This window comes from Coprinopsis cinerea (assembly GCF_000182895.1).
Source record: "Coprinopsis cinerea okayama7#130 chromosome 1 map unlocalized cont3.1, whole genome shotgun sequence".
Taxonomy (NCBI): domain Eukaryota; kingdom Fungi; phylum Basidiomycota; class Agaricomycetes; order Agaricales; family Psathyrellaceae; genus Coprinopsis; species Coprinopsis cinerea.
Genome location: NW_003307544.1, coordinates 2,243,327 through 2,259,737, shown reverse-complemented (window position 1 = coordinate 2,259,737; position 16,411 = coordinate 2,243,327). Strand labels below are relative to the sequence as shown.

General features: G+C 51.4%; 6 protein-coding genes across 6 annotated transcripts; 4 read left to right on the top strand and 2 right to left on the bottom strand.

Moving 5' to 3' along the window:
- Window positions 1–756: 756 nt before the first annotated feature.
- Window positions 757–2,813, top strand: CC1G_01671 (C-22 sterol desaturase; the record flags this gene model as incomplete). The annotated part of the gene is made up of 6 exons (XM_001828939.2): window positions 757–1,298; window positions 1,359–1,472; window positions 1,522–1,596; window positions 1,658–2,318; window positions 2,371–2,690; window positions 2,747–2,813. Exons 1-6 carry the CDS (start codon window positions 997–999, stop codon window positions 2,811–2,813), a joined length of 1,539 nt encoding a protein of 512 aa, XP_001828991.1. The 5' UTR covers window positions 757–996.
- Window positions 2,814–3,727: 914 nt separating this feature from the next.
- On the top strand, window positions 3,728–6,135 carry CC1G_01670 (hypothetical protein; the record flags this gene model as incomplete). The annotated part of the gene is made up of 15 exons (XM_001828938.1): window positions 3,728–3,998; window positions 4,053–4,072; window positions 4,135–4,150; window positions 4,203–4,426; window positions 4,481–4,547; window positions 4,599–4,613; window positions 4,668–4,794; window positions 4,844–4,946; window positions 4,997–5,075; window positions 5,128–5,461; window positions 5,510–5,585; window positions 5,633–5,690; window positions 5,746–5,811; window positions 5,872–6,033; window positions 6,098–6,135. 15 exons carry the CDS (start codon window positions 3,728–3,730, stop codon window positions 6,133–6,135), a joined length of 1,656 nt encoding a protein of 551 aa, XP_001828990.1.
- Window positions 6,136–6,387: 252 nt separating this feature from the next.
- Window positions 6,388–10,116, top strand: CC1G_01669 (hypothetical protein; the record flags this gene model as incomplete). Its single annotated transcript, XM_001828937.1, has 6 exons — window positions 6,388–6,714; window positions 6,772–6,949; window positions 7,008–7,481; window positions 7,534–9,407; window positions 9,462–9,765; window positions 9,821–10,116. The coding sequence occupies 6 exons, from the start codon at window positions 6,388–6,390 to the stop codon at window positions 10,114–10,116; spliced, it is 3,453 nt and encodes a 1,150-aa protein (XP_001828989.1).
- A 237-nt stretch (window positions 10,117–10,353) lies between these two features.
- CC1G_01668 (hypothetical protein) lies at window positions 10,354–11,634 on the bottom strand (the record flags this gene model as incomplete). The annotated part of the gene is made up of 3 exons (XM_001828936.2): window positions 10,354–10,432; window positions 10,485–11,001; window positions 11,058–11,634. The coding sequence occupies 3 exons, from the start codon at window positions 11,632–11,634 to the stop codon at window positions 10,354–10,356; spliced, it is 1,173 nt and encodes a 390-aa protein (XP_001828988.2).
- Window positions 11,635–11,810: 176 nt separating this feature from the next.
- On the top strand, window positions 11,811–13,529 carry CC1G_01667 (hypothetical protein; the record flags this gene model as incomplete). The annotated part of the gene is made up of 8 exons (XM_001828935.2): window positions 11,811–12,029; window positions 12,089–12,135; window positions 12,198–12,434; window positions 12,487–12,643; window positions 12,697–12,900; window positions 12,948–13,091; window positions 13,145–13,339; window positions 13,395–13,529. The coding sequence occupies 8 exons, from the start codon at window positions 11,811–11,813 to the stop codon at window positions 13,527–13,529; spliced, it is 1,338 nt and encodes a 445-aa protein (XP_001828987.2).
- Window positions 13,530–13,676: 147 nt separating this feature from the next.
- On the bottom strand, window positions 13,677–16,127 carry CC1G_01666 (hypothetical protein). Its single transcript, XM_001828934.2, has 2 exons — window positions 15,614–16,127; window positions 13,677–15,553 (listed from the first exon to the last, which is right to left on the bottom strand). The coding sequence occupies exons 1-2, from the start codon at window positions 16,103–16,105 to the stop codon at window positions 13,814–13,816; spliced, it is 2,232 nt and encodes a 743-aa protein (XP_001828986.1). The 5' UTR covers window positions 16,106–16,127; the 3' UTR covers window positions 13,677–13,813.
- Window positions 16,128–16,411: the final 284 nt, after the last annotated feature.

Sequence of the window (16,411 nt, the reverse complement as noted above, 5' to 3'; positions counted from 1 at the left end):
CAGTAAGTTGGGCTTCGAGGGGAAGATGGAGTGACCACGAGTCCGGAGTCTTCGTTCCCTACATCAAGGAGGGCACGTCAGGCGCCCACTACCCTCACCTCACCGTCAATCTCCAGACCTTCAGTGAGCCTACATTTCAGTTGCCTCGCTTGTTCTTCCTTCCTGAATTTGACAGTGCTAGAGAGAGTGTATAGTTGGCAGCATGTGTAAGGGTTAGAATCATTCCTTTACTCGTAGTAGGCGACCATTGACACGATCAGATTGTGATCTCAGACAGGCCGACCTCTCTACGGACATCCAGGCGCCCAAGCACTACGATTGAGGCCTGAGGCGCGAAGATGGTGTCGAGATACGCAGGGTGTAAGGACTTCGCGGCACTTGACATACAATGTCATAGTTGCCGTGCGTTAACGTTATTCCGAGGAGTGGAGGAGCTGGATAGATTGTCTGCACTGCCATGTGATGGCGAATTTGTCTTTGTTTCCGTACCTCCACCTCATGGCTCTGGTCCGCGATCTCGACTGCTCATGAAGTTTGCGGTTGGTCACCGTCGACTGCGATTGCTAATCCTCATGGTCAGTATGCGTTTGGAAAATAGTTCACTTCCGGCTTGACTAATGTCAGGTTACTCACAGGGACAACTTGAGGTCCGGCATTCAACACCCTCCTGCTCTCTTGCTGGCTAGCCTAGATGGACATGCACACAATACCAATCCATTAGAGCACTCTGGGAGTCATCGACAAGCTTGGTTAGCGGGTCGTGGTATCCAAAGTGCCAACGGAGATCTTGTGTGGGGGCTTCGACGTCGGCGAAAACGACGGTGGATGGAGACTGCATGGTCCGGTCCTCGGCGGAACCGGAACCCTAACCCTACGACGAAGTGGGAGAACAGTGATTGGCCTTCAAAAATAAATGGAGAAATGGTGGTGCCATAAGTAATAACTGTGCGATTCTCCAGAGAATCTTTGCGAGCTACCACATTCTCCATATCGGCCATGGTCCTCAACTTCACGTCGCTGGCCTCCATACCGACCTCCACGTCTTTCCCGACGCCGTCTTCCTTCCTCTCCCTGAATCCCGGCAAATCCGCGACTTGGTTGTACACAACGGGTGCCATCGTTGTCTCATTGCTCGCCCTCGAACAGGCCGTCTACAGGTACAAGAAAAGGCACCTTCCTGGAGCATCATGGACCATCCCAATCATTGGCAAATTTGCCGACTCTATGTCTCCATCCATGGAGAACTACAAAAAGCAATGGGCGTCTGGCGATCTCAGTGCCATAAGCGTGTTTAACATGTAAGGGCTATCAAACAGTGATGTCAAACCCATTTTCATTGAGACCAATTCGCGTTTCAGCTTCATAGTCATGGCCTCTAACAATGAATACGCACGCAAAATTCTCAACTCGCCATCCTACGCGAAACCATGTCTTGTTCACGTCGCACCCCAGGTGCTCTGTGAAGACAACTGGTATGTCTAACCTGGGTACTGCATGGGGTCAAGATTAACGTTATTTCAGGGTCTTTCTGAACGGCAAACCCCACGTTGAATACCGCAAGGGGTTGAATCAACTGTTCACTCGCAGGGCTCTCAGGTGGGTTTCCCACCTCTACCGGAGTGTTTCGGGATACAAATCGACTCACTTGTCTCTCCAGCATTTACCTCCCTATCATGGAGGGCAGCGCCAGGAAGCACATCAGTAAATGGATTGAACAGGGCAAGGATGGCAAAGCGCACGCGATCATGATGACAGCTCGTTTCCTCAACATGGATACATCCCTCAGAGTATTCTGCGGGAATCACCTTCCCGAGCACGCGGCCGCCGAAATCAACGAGAAGTATTGGCTCATCACTCAAGCCTTTGAACTCGTCAATTTCCCTCTGGCTATTCCAGGAACCAAGGTCTGGAAAGCTATCCAAGCTCGCAAAGCCGCTATGCAATGGCTCGAACTTGCCGCGTCTCGCAGCAAGATCGCTATGGCTGAAGGAAAGGAGCCCGAATGCATGCTTGACGAGTGGGTGACAATTTTGGCAGATCCTAATTACAAGGGCCGCAAGGAATTCAGTGATCGGGAGATGGCATTAGTCCTCCTTTCCTTCCTGTTCGCCTCACAAGACGCCATGAGCAGTGGTCTCATCTACGCGTTCCAACACTTGGCAGATCACCCCGAGGTCATGCAGAAAGTTCGCGAGGAGCAGGAACGCGTCCGAAAAGGCAACTACGAAATTCCTCTGACTCTTGACCTCTTGGACCAAATGACCTATCTTCACGCTGTTGTCAAAGAGAGTATGCGCGTCAAGCCTCCTGTGGTCATGGTACGACTTTCACCTTGGGTCTTGGCGCTTCGTGCCTGATTTCGTCCATTAGGTTCCTTATCGCGCCACCAAGGCATTCCCAATTGCGGAAAACTATACTGTCCCGGCGGGCAGCATGGTTATCCCCAGCTTCTTCAACTCTCTTCACGACTCCTCGGTTTATCCCGAGCCTGAAGCATTCCAACCCGAACGATGGCTTGACCCTAATAGCACGGCCAATGCCCATCCCAAGAATTATCTTGTGTTTGGGAGCGGACCACATCGGTGCATCGGTATTGATTACGCCATGATGAACATGGCGTTGGTTTTGGCCACTGCCTCGGCAATGATGGTTTGGGAGCATGAAATCACCCCTCTCAGTAACGAAGTCGAGTAAGACATTCATGCCAGCTTGAACCTTGGTCATATAAGCTAACCGACGTGTCTAGAATTATTGCCACCCTGTTCCCCAAGGATGGTTGCCGTCTCAAATTCACACCTTGCCACCACGGCTAGCGTTCTGTCTCTCTATGAGACGCGTATTTGGCTGCCTATGCGACTTCGAAGGCTTTTACCAGCCACATCGTCTTGGGGTCGTAAGCAGACTGTCGTGCGCAGAGAATGTTATATGCGCTCCCAGACGCTGTCGGAGCAAACAATGGGTAGCCTCAGCCAGTACAATGACGACAGTAGAAGTTCATCCATCACGACCCCCAACGAATCGCTCGCATGTTATCACTTTACTTACTCGACAGTATTCACCGACAAGCACACACCTGTATGTTGTACATCACAACGCTGTCTTCCTTTTGCTAGAATGAATTTAATTTGACTCCCTTCGCGAAGTTGTCCCATCCTTCACAACAAATGAACTGGGTGTATCGTGCTTGTGCCAGCCGCTTTCGAAAATGGCTTTCAAGGTACGCGTCAATTTCGGCTAATGCTATGGGTTTGCCGAGATGCGCGACGGCGCTATCTCTCTGGTTGTGGGCGTGGACAGGCGCGGAGTGATGGGAGCGCTGAGATCGCACAAGTTGTAATCATGCAGGTTCTCGGAGGAATAGCACGCAGGACGGCGCAGGGAAATGTTTCGCTCTTCGGTAGGATTTGGTAATACTTAGACAGAGCTTACTTTTGTGGGTACACTGAGCTTGGGCCTGGCGTTCGACCGAGGCCCTGGAGAACTGGAGGTCAGTGAGAGAGTGGTAACGCGCCTGATGGTGAAACAAGATCAGTGGCAGTGCTACATAGCAGCACTTGCGATCAAATCCACGTTGTCGAAACGCAGGTGCCAGCACCTCTTGACCAATATCCCCCATCTTTCAGACCATCGAGCTCGGTATTCAACATTGTATGCAAGTGCTTATCTAGAAGAAAGCACGGCGAAAAGCAAAAGGCGCGTCTAGAAGTGAACATCGACGTTGTCGACTATGCCGCGACCCAAATCTGCTGGTCCCACCCCCATGGCTGTCACGTCCTCCCTGAACAGTGTCTATATCTCTCCCCGTACACCAAGGACCCCGCGTGTAGTTGCCGAACATGAAGACGACGATGTGGAGATGGAGCTCTTGGCCGAGGAAGAGCGGGAGCGCGCACGAAGAGGTCTCGAAACTGAGCCCGACGTCCCGGTCAAGAATGCTGCAGTCGCCAAGAAGTTCTCCGCCAAAGATAAGAGGAGCATGGTCCTCCTATGTGTACTATGTGAGCGGACTGTCAGAGGGTGCTATGGGCCGCTGAATTAACCTGCCTTCCCAGATTTGATCCAGGGTGTCCCGGTGCGTAACCTCCATGCAGCTAATCGTTTCTGGGCGCTCATACCACCGTCGGGTTTGACTAGCTTGGTCTCGCTCTTGGTAAGTCGAACGGGCGATCTCCTAATTGGTACATACTCACTCCAAATGTCAGGTTCCGTCCCATTCCTTCTGAAGGAGCATCTAACATATTCCCAACTAGCGACGTTCGCTCTCTCCAGCTATCCTTATTCCCTCAAATTGCTCTGGTCACCTATTGTCGATTCTATCTTTATTAAGAGGATTGGTAGACGGAAGTCATGGATCATCCCCATGCAACTTATCGTTGGAAGCCTAATGCTCTACATCTCACTTAATGTACAGAAGCTCATGAAAGATGTACGCATTCCTGTTTTTTATTCGCACCCTGCTGTTTGCTAACCTCTTTCCCAGCCCGCCAACCATTTGGCCGAGTTGACGACGATCTTTACCATGTTGGTTACGTTCTCCGCTACCCAAGGTGAGCGAGGGTGGCCTATCATGTAGTCAGTATCACTAACATATTCTTCAGACATAGCCGTTGACGGTATGGTGTCTCCACTGAGAAATATGACATTTGCTGACCTAGAGAATTATTTAGGCTGGGCTCTCACCCTGCTTTCGCAGGATTGTCTCTCGTATGCCTCGACCTGTCAGACCATTGGGCTGAATACCGGATTCTTTGCGTCATTTACGGTGTTCCTCGCCTTCAACAGCGAAACCTTCGCGTAGGTCTGCACTGTTCTCAATCCAATCAAGTGTTGACATTCACTTTAGTGCGAAGTGGGGAATTCCACAGCTAACCATCAGCGCATACCTCCGTTTCTGGGCAGTTATTTGCTACATTGTCACTATTTGGCTCATTTTCTTCAAGAAAGAGGTGAGTGCCATCGTTCCGTGGATCACGGGCCTACTAAAACAACATCTTAGGACAAAGATGCAGGAGCAGAGGCAGATATGAGTATCAAAGAAACCTACCAAACCATTTGGACGATCTGTCAATTGCGCCGTGCGTTCGACCTGTGCAACTTGACCTTCTATTTACTGACACTAGCTACCAGATGTCCAACTATTGATTCTCATCCACCTGTTCGCGAAGATCGGTTTCGTCGCTCATGAGGCGACCTCGTTGAAGTTGGTTGAAAAGGGCCTTAAGCGGGAAGATCTTTCCCTCGCTGTTCTTGTTGATTTTCCGTTCCAAATCCTCGGTGGTTACTTTGCGGCCAAATGGTCTAGAGGTGACAAACCGCTGAGACCTTGGCTCTATGCCTTCTGGCCAAGGTTCCTATTTGGTCTCATCTCAACGTTGACTGTTCTCTTCTTCCCCAAACCACCCATCTCTACCGCGTTCTTTACTTTCATCATCTGCCACACGATCTGGTCGTCCTTTACATCGTAAGTATCTACTGTCTCATGGTAGACCTCGCTTACACTACGCCGTAGGACCGTTCAGTTTGTCGGTATTTCTGCTTTCCACACCCGTGTCTCGGACCCTCTCATTGGAGGTACTTACATGACGGTAAGTGATCCTGACATGTCACGGAACACAGCTTGACGAACGTTTAGCTTCTCAACACTTTTACGAATCTGGGAGGAACATGGCCCAAGTGGTTTGTTCTGAAAGGTAGGGACAAGCTGTTCTTTGCGATGCCTTTTTTCTCTTTCATGTGAAATTACAGGCGTCGATTGGTTTTCCGTCGGTCATTGCCATATTCCCGATGGAACCTCTGAGATCCTGATCAAAGGTTTGTTGGGTTAGTCTCTGTCTTCCGCTCTATTACTGACTCAACTCGGCTATACTACAGCCAAAGAATGCGTCACTGAGGTCGGTAAAGCTCACTGCAAAGCCATCAACGGCACATGTGTGCTCGAACAAGATGGATATTATGTAGTTTCTGGCATTTGCATGGGCTTTGGCATTCTCTTCCTCGTCGCCTTCATTTATCCGACTGCCCGAAAATTGCAAGGTTTGTTTTCCGTTCACCGATTAAGGATCTTGATTGATGCTGAAGTAAAATGGTTTCCTAATAGCCCTGCCTATTTCGGCCTGGCGACTCAAATCGATGTAGTAGGGTATTTCTACCTGTGAAACTGGCTCGTAATATGTAGTAGACAGATTGCGAAACATGGGATTTTCAAAGAGAGACTTTGGAATGTGTGGAAGTCGTGTGGCTTGAGTCGCGGGCTAAACAAATGTAAAGCTGTGTCAAATATTTATACGTGTGAGCCCGACCAGGCTTTGCTTCTGAATTTTTCGAAGAAAAGACACAACCTCGCGACTTGACCGTCTACAGCTTCTGCAACAACAACCCACAATCACAATGGCTACCACAACTATGCATTTTGGTCCTGAGTGGATGCGCACAAAGCACCAGCCGCTTCGACCTCAGCAACCCCCTTCTCCGCCCCCAAATTCACAGAATACTTTATCAACCTATTCGGCCCTCGTCTCCACCGTCCCTGGCGTTGAGAACGACAAGTACGACGACGCTCACCCGTTCCGATACACCAAGGAGGAGTTATTACGAATCTACAAAGAAAGTCCCAAAGGAGGCCTAGGACTCGAGGTCGAGAGATGGGAGGGCGTCGTCCGCGAGATTGGTGCTGAACCTATCGCACTCCGTGAAATGGGGGAAGCAGAGAAAAAGGTGAGTTAAATCGTCGTCATCGCTGGCAATGACTGAATGTGGTCTTTCATCGAAAAGCTATTCTCTGGTCCTCTCAATTCGGATCTCCGTCGACGTCAATCCACCGACTATTTATCCCCTTTGAATACTTCGTCTTTGGGCGACCGACCGCGTTTGAACCATGCACCCAACTCGGCCACCGCCAGTCCACTCAGGGATCGCTACCCGGCACTGAAACGTCGCGACAGTAATGCAGGTGTGTCTGGTTTTAGTCACATCACCATGAACCTTCATGATCGACATCTATCGCTCAGATTCCCCCACCACCACGATGCCACGCAAACAGTCTCTTTCGTCTTTGCAGGCGCCCAACGCCGGGTCTCGAAGCGCAGCCTTACCTTCGCCTCGTAACCGTCCGGGATATCCCAGTTTCGATGGAGTGCTAAACACAGGGGACTCGTGGAGCTCTCGGCGTCGTGCATCGGAAGCATCTCAGACCACCAAACCTGTTGGCATCGCGCGCGAGCTGAGTGGGGACACGGAAGACAGAGTTCAGCCGATCCAGGAGGATGGGGCAGATGGGCAAAATGGGACCGCCGGGAGCACCGAATTACCCAGGGACGGGAAAACGTCACAGCCCAACACCGTCGGGGGACAGAATGGCCAAGCTTCAAGTGATGCCGCTCAGCAAAGTACTGCTTCAGCCAATGTTCCCAACGCGAACGCTGGCTCTCAAGACCTCGCTGCTGTGGAATGGTCCTATAAAGATCCAGCTGGTAATGTTCAAGGTAAATGTCGGGCAATCACCATAGCGAAGATGCAGCTCACATAATTCCTCAGGCCCTTTCCGTGCGGATCTGATGCAGAAGTGGTTTGACGACGGATACTTCACCATGGATCTCCCTATGAAGCGTACACAACTGGACACCACTTGGATGACGTTGGAAGAACTGATAAAACGTGCGACTGTCCCAGACAAGATGTTTTTGTGCCCTTTGCTCCCGCCAGGCGGTCCGCCTGGACTTTCACGACGAAACGACTCTCCTTTACAAACGGGCTCTCAAAACGAGCACAATCCCTTCTCCAATCCGTACCAACCCGCTCCCATCCGAAATCTGCGCAGTTCCACTTTGGACTCGTTGAATGGATCCAATCCTACAGACTCACCGACGTCTTCCCTCGGCCACTTTGGTAACAATTCTCCTGACTCTCTTGCCTTTGCCAATCGCGTTAACCACGGGTTCACTGGAGAAGCCAACAACGCAGGCTTTCCAGGCGGGGGCGTTGATTTGACTCCCCTCCGACAGCGCCAAGTAGCCGACCTAGTTCACGATTCTCCTCTCCGCCTACATTCGCCCTCCTACAATAGCCTCATCGGTAACCACCACCTTGGATACGATGGATACGGATATTCAGGGTTCACACCTGTGCAAAGCTCGCCTTGGGGTACGCCATCACAACCTTTCTCCAACTACAATCACAATGTCGGCTTTGGAACAAGCACTTTCGGTCCTACGTCTGCTTACGGCCTTGGCCACCACAATCAAGCCATAGGCAATCAAGTCAATCCTCATTTATATGCGAATCAAGACATTCTTGGTCAACAGCAACAACTTCATGGACAAGGCTACTTCGACCCCACACCCATTGTCAACGGCGTCCTCAATGATCCAAATGACACCTTTGCCACGAACCAACCCGAGCAATACCAACAAATCTCACCAGTGGAAGCCAAGGCTGACAGTTTCAGCCCAGATATCACAAACGCCAATCAAGATAAAGCCAAATTAGACAGTCCGTCTACGATTGCCCGTGCCCCCTCTTGGGATGTCCCCTCTGATAACACCGCCGCTCGAAGGGCCGGTCCTTTCGACGCTGTCCAACCAACGCCCTTGAACACTACCGTTCCAACCATTCCATCTCAATCCTCTCCTTGGGGCCAGCCTACCAGCGCCAGCTTCCAGGGTCCTGCTCAGGCTAAGGAGGTTTCCCCTTGGGGGGTCCCTTCTCAAGGTCCTAACGAGCCTGCCTGGTCCGAGCCGCAGCAAGCTGCTCCGGAACCGACTGTGGATCAACAGGGAGCAGTCGAGGAGCGTTCTCCCGTTGAAAGCCGGACTGCCCCTGCGCCTGGTGTCGAAGTGTCAGAGTCCACGCCGGAGCCTGCTGCTCCGTCTCCCACCAAATCGAAGGGCAGCAAGTCCCCGACCACTGCATCTACACCTCTCACTGATGCAGGTGAAAGTACTGAATCACCCGTCGTTGCTCAACCTCCCAAAGCACCTTGGGCCAAGGCGGACAAGAAGAAGGGCAAGATGTCCACCACTATAAGCCTTCGAGAGATCCAAGATGCTGAAGCGAAGCTGGCAGAAGCCCGCAAGGAGAAGGAGAAAGAACGTGCTCGACTAGCTGCAGCTGCCGCCGCGACTTCCGGCGATTCTAAGGAAGACATCCAACCTTTCACTGCCTCGTGGGGTCTCCCTACTTCACAGGCTGGTTCGCGATCGACTATCTTGCCTAAAGAAGTAACCTCTACCACTCCCACTCCCACCCCCGCAGCTGCGCCGGTATGGACCTCCGTCGCAAAAGCACCCATTGCAAAGAAGACCATGAAAGAGATTCAAGAGGAAGAGGAGAGGCGAAAGAAAGCGGCCGCGAAGGAAGTATCTGTCGCAGCTGCACCGGTCAAGCGTGGGTATGCTGAACAAGCAGTGAAGGTGAGTTCGTTCTTTTGACCAATTCCCGCAGTTTTTCTGAAAGTTCTACACCAGGCTACGCCAACGCAATCCGCTGCTCCTAGTCCCGGTAATGCATGGGTTACCGTTGGCGCTAGCGGTAAACCATCGACCCCCGTCGGCTCCGCTCCACGTCCAGCTGCTACGGTAATCTCTTCAGTTCCCGCAGGCACGTCTTCGATGAAGACGACCACTCCCTCGACTACAAGGTCTGCTGCCAGCGTTGCAAGGCCCTCGCCTGCTCCTGGTGCCAAGGTTGAGGACTTCCCTGTCTCACCATCTCATGAGTTTTTGAAGTGGTTGAGCGAGTCCTTGAAAGGTCTCAACAGTAGTGTCAATGGTACCGTACCCCTTTTATACAGTCAGCCAGTTGTGACTGATGATCGTCTTTCCAGTCGAGGAGATTATCTCCATGCTCCTTTCGTTCTCCCTTGATCCGGACCCAACAACAATTGAGATCATCTCGGACACCATCTACGCCAGCAGTACCACGCTCGACGGTCGTCGGTTTGCTGCTGAATTTGTCTCCAGGCGCAAAGCAGATGCAGCCAACCGCAAGGGCCCTAACGCAGCTAAAGGACCCACTAAGCCGATTTCAATCGCAGAAGTAGTGAAGGCGACGCCAAAGACTGCTCAATCGGAATGGGGATTCAAGGTTGTAAACAAGAAGAAGAAGGGTGGAAGGTCATAATCGTCTTCCAAAACGTTGTTGTATTCGCTGTGTATCGCTCGATTATTTTCGTTGTTATTCGCCTATGGTGTGCTCGGTCGTAGGTTATTGACGCGAAATGTTTTATGTACTTGCTTTTTTTGCGTTCGCATAGTGTTTTAGTATCTCTGGGTGATGCACTGTCGCATTGTGGAGCCAAAGTGTTGCGGAACAGGGATTGTGTAGAATATGTGATATGATCACCAAGGCGGCTACAGCTTAAACTAGCTGATCATAGAGCCGTTTGGGCACCTTCTTGTCAGCGCAATGGAGATTTGGGAGCAAATGGTCGAGATGTCTGGGAAGACGGTTAGTGACTGGGAATGACTAGTCGAAGCGACAACACCTACTTGTTGAGCCTGCACTCAGCAGGGTTGACGTGTAGAACATAGTCCAAAAACTGGTCGAGGACATCCTGGACTGTATCATTCGGCACAGAGTATGTTCCCCGGAAGTACGGTGAATGGAAGATGTGAAACGAAATTGCAAGCTCCATCTCCGTATCCCAGGAATCGAAAACGCGGTCTAAAACCCACCCGTTGTAATGGAAGGGGTTTTTCGGAGAGAGCGAGTTGAAAGGGGAGTTGACGTCCAAGTCCACATCGCTGGTGTCAAGGGGTACTATCCAAGTGTGAACATCGCCCAAGGTGCGGGCTTTGTCATAGGCTAACATGGGCTCCATACCCTTGACACTGTGGAAGTCCAGCTTAGCTGGGAATGACCAGCCGCGGTCCGTGTACTTCCTGTACGCTTCTTGCGTCTTCTCGTAGTTTGTAGACCCAAACGCAAGCGAGATTCTTTTGTCAAAAGTAGCGACTGGGTAGAGGGCATAAGCTCCAATGTGGGAGATAAAGTTCATCACACATGCTGGGGACCGAGAATGTGTCAAGACTTGAGAGCACAGATGAAGTATTGGCGCTCACAGGAGTGGAAGTGGAGGATGCAGTCCAACGGAGACTTTGATGTAGAGATGATTTGAACCTCGACGTCGTCGGAAGGCCGTTTGAATCGGAAGAGTTCGTTCATGCCCGACGTGTACAACCAGGCGTGCTGCGAACCCCAGCGGCGAAGAGCGGATGCCGTCAGGTCGCGTTGCTTGATGTCAACATCTTCAAACTTCTTTGCTTGCTTCTCTCTGGGCTCGAACTGGTACCCTTCCGATTTGACGAGGTATAGTCCCAGCTCCTTGACGCTCTCGGGATAGGCAAAGATGTCCATGTCGGATTTAGGGTAAAATGACCTATCCATGAACTGGAGAGCGTTGGATCCTGAAATCAGAAAATGCTCCTTTGCTTGGAGTTGGCGGAATGCCTTTGGATCCTTGAAGAAGTGGGAGAGATGGCGATTGATATTGTAGGCAAGGTTGTGGAAGTGGTCAACGGCGTCGCGGAGCATTCGAGAGCTTAAACGGACACGATAAATATCTGGAGGAGAAAGACAGGCGAAGATGGAGTTATAGATTGGAGGGCAATTGAATATCTCCTCTACTAGTTCTGTCATCTTGGTCGGACGCTGGCAATGTAGGCCATGCGCACCGAAACACTGTACTATTAATATAGGGGTGATGATGATGGACTGATGCCATCAGACAGCGCGTTCGTCACGTGTCGCCTTCTCCTCGTTTGGGACGCGTTCTCAGTTTGGGAAATTGCAACTCTTGACTTTGACCTGCAACAATGGCGAAGGGAATCTTTCCTCGAATGGACACGGCCGAAATCATAAACGCCTTGTCTGGCTGGGGCTTTCCTGTCACTCAGCAACAACTTATACATCCCACCCCGGAGTTTGTCGAAGGCGTCTATTTCGCTTGCTTGCAGCAGGTTACCGATCTTAACCAAGAGACGCTGCGAGAACCAATACAAAACTCACTTGACGGTTCACAAGTCATAGAGAGGGTGCGTGAGTAGTCCCTGGACCCCGTATTGCTGTCACACCCACTGATAGTGACGCGTAGGACCTGTATACCAATGCATTTACCAACAATCTCATGCTATATCATATGTGCGCCCTCTCCAATGTCGTTCAAGCGCGTCTCGGTCTCTCTAAACCGAATGCTGTCCCAGAACACGATTGGCTCGAGCTGCTAGGATTGACGACTTTAACGCCAAGGATCTCTCATCTCCTGAACGAGACCGTACACTCGTCATTCTCTCTGCCTTCATAAACTTTGTCAAGTTCACCGAACAGTATTGCGAAGCTTTTGTCAAGGACTTGCGCGACCGCTCTGCAACACTTTTACTAGAACGCGACCAACTCATTGGACAAGTTGAGGATATTCAGAGAGCCATCGACGTCCTCCAGTGAGTCTCCTTTAATTCTACGAAAAAAGCCGCCAACCACGACATATACCAGAGCAAAGATCAGCGAAGACGAGCCACGAAGAGTCCAACTGCAGGAAGAGAACAAGGCGCTTCGTGATAAACTCTTCAAAACCAAGGATGCTCAAGTTGCCTCTGTGCAAGAGGTTGAAATGCTTAAAGCTGAGAAGAACAATCTCTTGAAACGCAAAGTGAGTGTTCTTGTGTTCCCTCACCATCACCTGAGCTCAAAAGGCTGTCATAGGAAGCTATCAACCTCGAAATCAATAGGGTACAGGATGAGATTACAAGAACGAACTCTCGCATCGTTCAGTCCCCAGAGCGGATAAAAAGGACTATTGCCACCATGTCGCAGACAACGATCGAGGACAAGCGCACGGTCGCGATGAATGAGGCCAAGGCTCGGGACTTGCAAGCGAAGATCACAGCACTGCTAAACATCGAGAAGGTGCGCCAAAGTGTGCTCTTGTCTCGGTCTTCGCTAACTTCTGCCAGGACGTACGAGGATGCGTCGAGCAGTTGCAGACAGTAGAGCGTGAAGTGCATTCGCTACAGCAGGCACAGAAAGAACTAGCCGATGTCAAAGATCATTTAGATGGCAAGAAAATGGAACGAAATGAACTGCGGATGAAGCAGGAGGTGCGTTTCTGCCGGCGTTTTAAGCTCGACAATACTAACATCGAGGTGAATAGCGCGTAGAAAAGCAGTTAGTCAACGCCCAGGACAAGTTGGAGCGAGCCCAGAGGCATGCGGAGGAGAAGCGTATCCAGAGTCAAAAGGCGATTGAAAGGGTGAAGAAAGAGTACGAGGAGATGTCCTTGGAGCGTCGAGAAAACGACAAACAAGTGGAGGAATTGCGGAAGCAGGCACATGCAGTCGAAATGAAGGTGCGTGAATCATTTTAATGTGGCCTTTCCGCACAAACTGACACGCCTTCGGTAGATGGCTGAACATCTGAGAGCGAGCGAGCAGGAACTCAATGAACTATTGTCGGAATATTGGAAGCTCCGCCATGAGACGGATGTATTCATGGAAACGCTGGCTAATAAGTTGAATATGAGAGTGATAGCAGAGTAATTTCAGGATTCGTCTATTTCTACCCTTCATTGTCTGTACTTTAACATTACTTGTAGGATCTAGCACATGCCGCTCGTTCAGTTGTATCATATTGTTCCTTACCTTATGTCAGGGATTTGGTAGAAGTGATCAGAAGCCGGGGAAGGATTTGGAAGACTAAATGAGACAGTCACATATTGTTGGGTATCTAAAGGACACGAGATAATTATAATGTTACACAGTCTAAAGTTATAAATATGATCTAATCAATCAATCCCAGGCGCAACTTCAGACAAAAAAGACGTTTATGCGTCCAGGTCCGACCAATCGCTACCTAAATCCTCTACATGTGGTTTGGGAAACGTCTTGCGTTTGGATGTTGCTTCTTGGGCTGCGTGGGACAAGAGGAAGCTGTCAGTCTCACTGTCTTCGTCCCGAGTGGAGACTGAAGATATGGAGTCGGGAACGGTGGAGACCGGGGATGAAGGAGCCTCAGCAGATTCAGCCGCAACGTCAGATTGACCACTCTCATGATCGTTGTTCCCTGGGGCGTCGCTTGAAGGGACATGTTCGTCGGCGTTCTGGGTTCGATGGGGCTCGAGAGGCGACTCGATCTCCGTCAATGCCTTGGCCGTGCTCTGGGAGTCCACGGGCAGGGACTCGGAGTTTTCAGCGTCTTGGCCAGTGGTGGCTGGCTCTTCGTCGACTGAGTTGGGTGCAGTCGGAGTGGGCTCGGATTCCTCCACTTTGACCTCAACAGCCTCCACATTGTCCTCAGCGCCAGTGGTATTTGCAGGGGTTTCCTCCGACTCTTCTACCCCCACTACGGCAGCGGACGTCGAAGAGACATGAGACAGTGTTGCTGATGGCGCACCGGCACTGGTATCGTTTTCGGAGACGGGGACGGTGAATGGCGTTTGGGAAGGGGATTCAGACTCCGAGGTGGAGGAAGGTACAGGCGCACGGGTAGTCGCTTTGTCCTCTGTCACAGGAGACTCGGATGGTTCCTCCTTGGTCGCAGCCTTGGACTTGGGAGAGACCTCTTGAGAAGAGGTTGCCTCAGATGAGCCCTGTACCTTCTCCTTTGCAACCTTGGACTTCCATCGACCAACAATCTCCCTCTCGAGTGCTTCCAGTGTCCGTTCAATTTGGTTGACCGCTTCCTTTCGCTTGCTGCGCAACACAGGATCGCCGTGGCTCTCGATGAGGTCGAGGTCAGCAAGAAGTGAGAGAAGGCTCTGTTCATAGAAGCGAAGGGGGTGGTTGCGAGCGGTATACGCGAGGTGGGAGAAGGCCGTCGAGGGGGTGAGGTCGGAGGGAGGGTGGTCGGAGACAAAGTCAAGTTGGGAAGGGAAGGTGAACTCGGCCTCGAGATCCTGGAAGGTCGCCTTGATCTTGGTAACTTTCTCGAGACTCGAACGGACAGAAGAAGAAGGGTGCGTGGTGGTGGCCTTCTCCTTGCCTTTGGAAGTCGAGGAGGATAAGGTAGATGGGGTCCTCTGTGGGGTAAGAGAGTTGATGGTCGCCTGGATGGTGTCTCGGAGTTCTTTGTCTCCCTCCGTTTGGTATCGAGCATGCAGTTGCTCGATTAGAGACTTGCCAGAATCCTTGGACTGGGACTTGGTCGCCTTGGTAAAAGGCTCTGGAGTGGAGAGGGAGTCGATGACTTCAAGGATTGCGCGCCTAATATCATCTTCGAGAAAGACCACCCTGGCAGGAGTGGCAGGAGCGGGTTTGGGGATCTGCTGAGGCGCCGGGGTAGGCTTTGAGGCGACCTGAGTAGGGGGAGCCTTGCGAATTCTCGGTGGACTCGGCGCAGCGGGCTCCTGGGTAGGCTTGCTAACCAGTTGGGGCTGAATTCCAAAGAGGGAGAGCAAAAGGTCGTTGACGTTCTCTCCCTCGATTGCGGCAGGCGCAGGCTCAGGGCCAGGTTGAGGATAGTCCTTCAACTGGGGAGAGACAGGGGCCGCTCGACGACAGGCCTTAACACGACAAGAGGTCGCCTCGAAGGTAGAATTGGGGCAGCAAGCGGCAGTTTGCCGTGCCTGTTTGGTTTGGTTTCGTGAGCCACTGGTCGTGAAAATCGGGAATGCAGTTGAACCCACCTCGCGAGCCCTTTTGGCTTCCAATTCTTTCTCTTTCCGCTTCAGTTCTTCCTCAGCGGCGAGGCGAGCCAGACGCTCCTCCTCTAGACGAGCCTTGAGGATCTCTTCCTGGGAGGGTGGTTGAGGGAGTCGGCGGATTCGAGGAAGAGCTGCTGCTGGAAGACGCCTGTAGGCATGTTCGTGGTCGAGTGCTGCATATGTAGAAGGAGCAAAAGGAGGTGCTGGATCAGAATGGTAACCGTAGGCCAATGGCGAGGGGTTTTGAATTTGAAAGGTCGATGGTGGTTGAAGACTGTAGACACTAGAGGGCCGAGAATACCTCTTGCGTTGTTCGATGTCGTACAAGCGGGCCTTCAACGCTTCTTCTTCCTGTCGAATGGCTTCTGCAGCGAGAAACTCAGCTTCTGCAGCTTTAGCGGCGGCCTCTGCGGCTCTGGCTTCAGCTTGGGCAGCGAGATACTGGTGGCGAGTGTAGTAGGGAACTTGGTACATGGTGCAAGGAGGGATACTTGGGTGGATGCTGAGCCTCTCATTTTGCACCTAGCTTATATATGTTTCGCGACACGGTCAATGGAAAGGACTGGAACCGCCCCTGACATGACTGGAATTGACGCGTCGCGACGCGCAAGTCGTGGAACGTTCTACACAAATCGGGGGCTGATTACCTTTTTTAGTAACTCCGCAGCTCGCTGACACATGAGCGTCTGTCTACGCTCGGTCAGCAAGTGTAGCCTGGGTAAGCTAAAATAATATCATTATTGGTCGAACGGTTAAGTTATCCCTCTTAGATATTTCTAT

Coding starts and splice junctions, on each gene's coding strand:
- CC1G_01666 (XM_001828934.2), bottom strand. CDS start 16,105: ATGTACCAAGTTCCCTACTACACTCGCCACCAGTATCTCGCTGCCCAA. Junction 15,554..15,613: donor AAGCCAAAAGGGCTCGCGAG/GTGGGTTCAACT, acceptor CAAACCAAACAG/GCACGGCAAACTGCCGCTTG.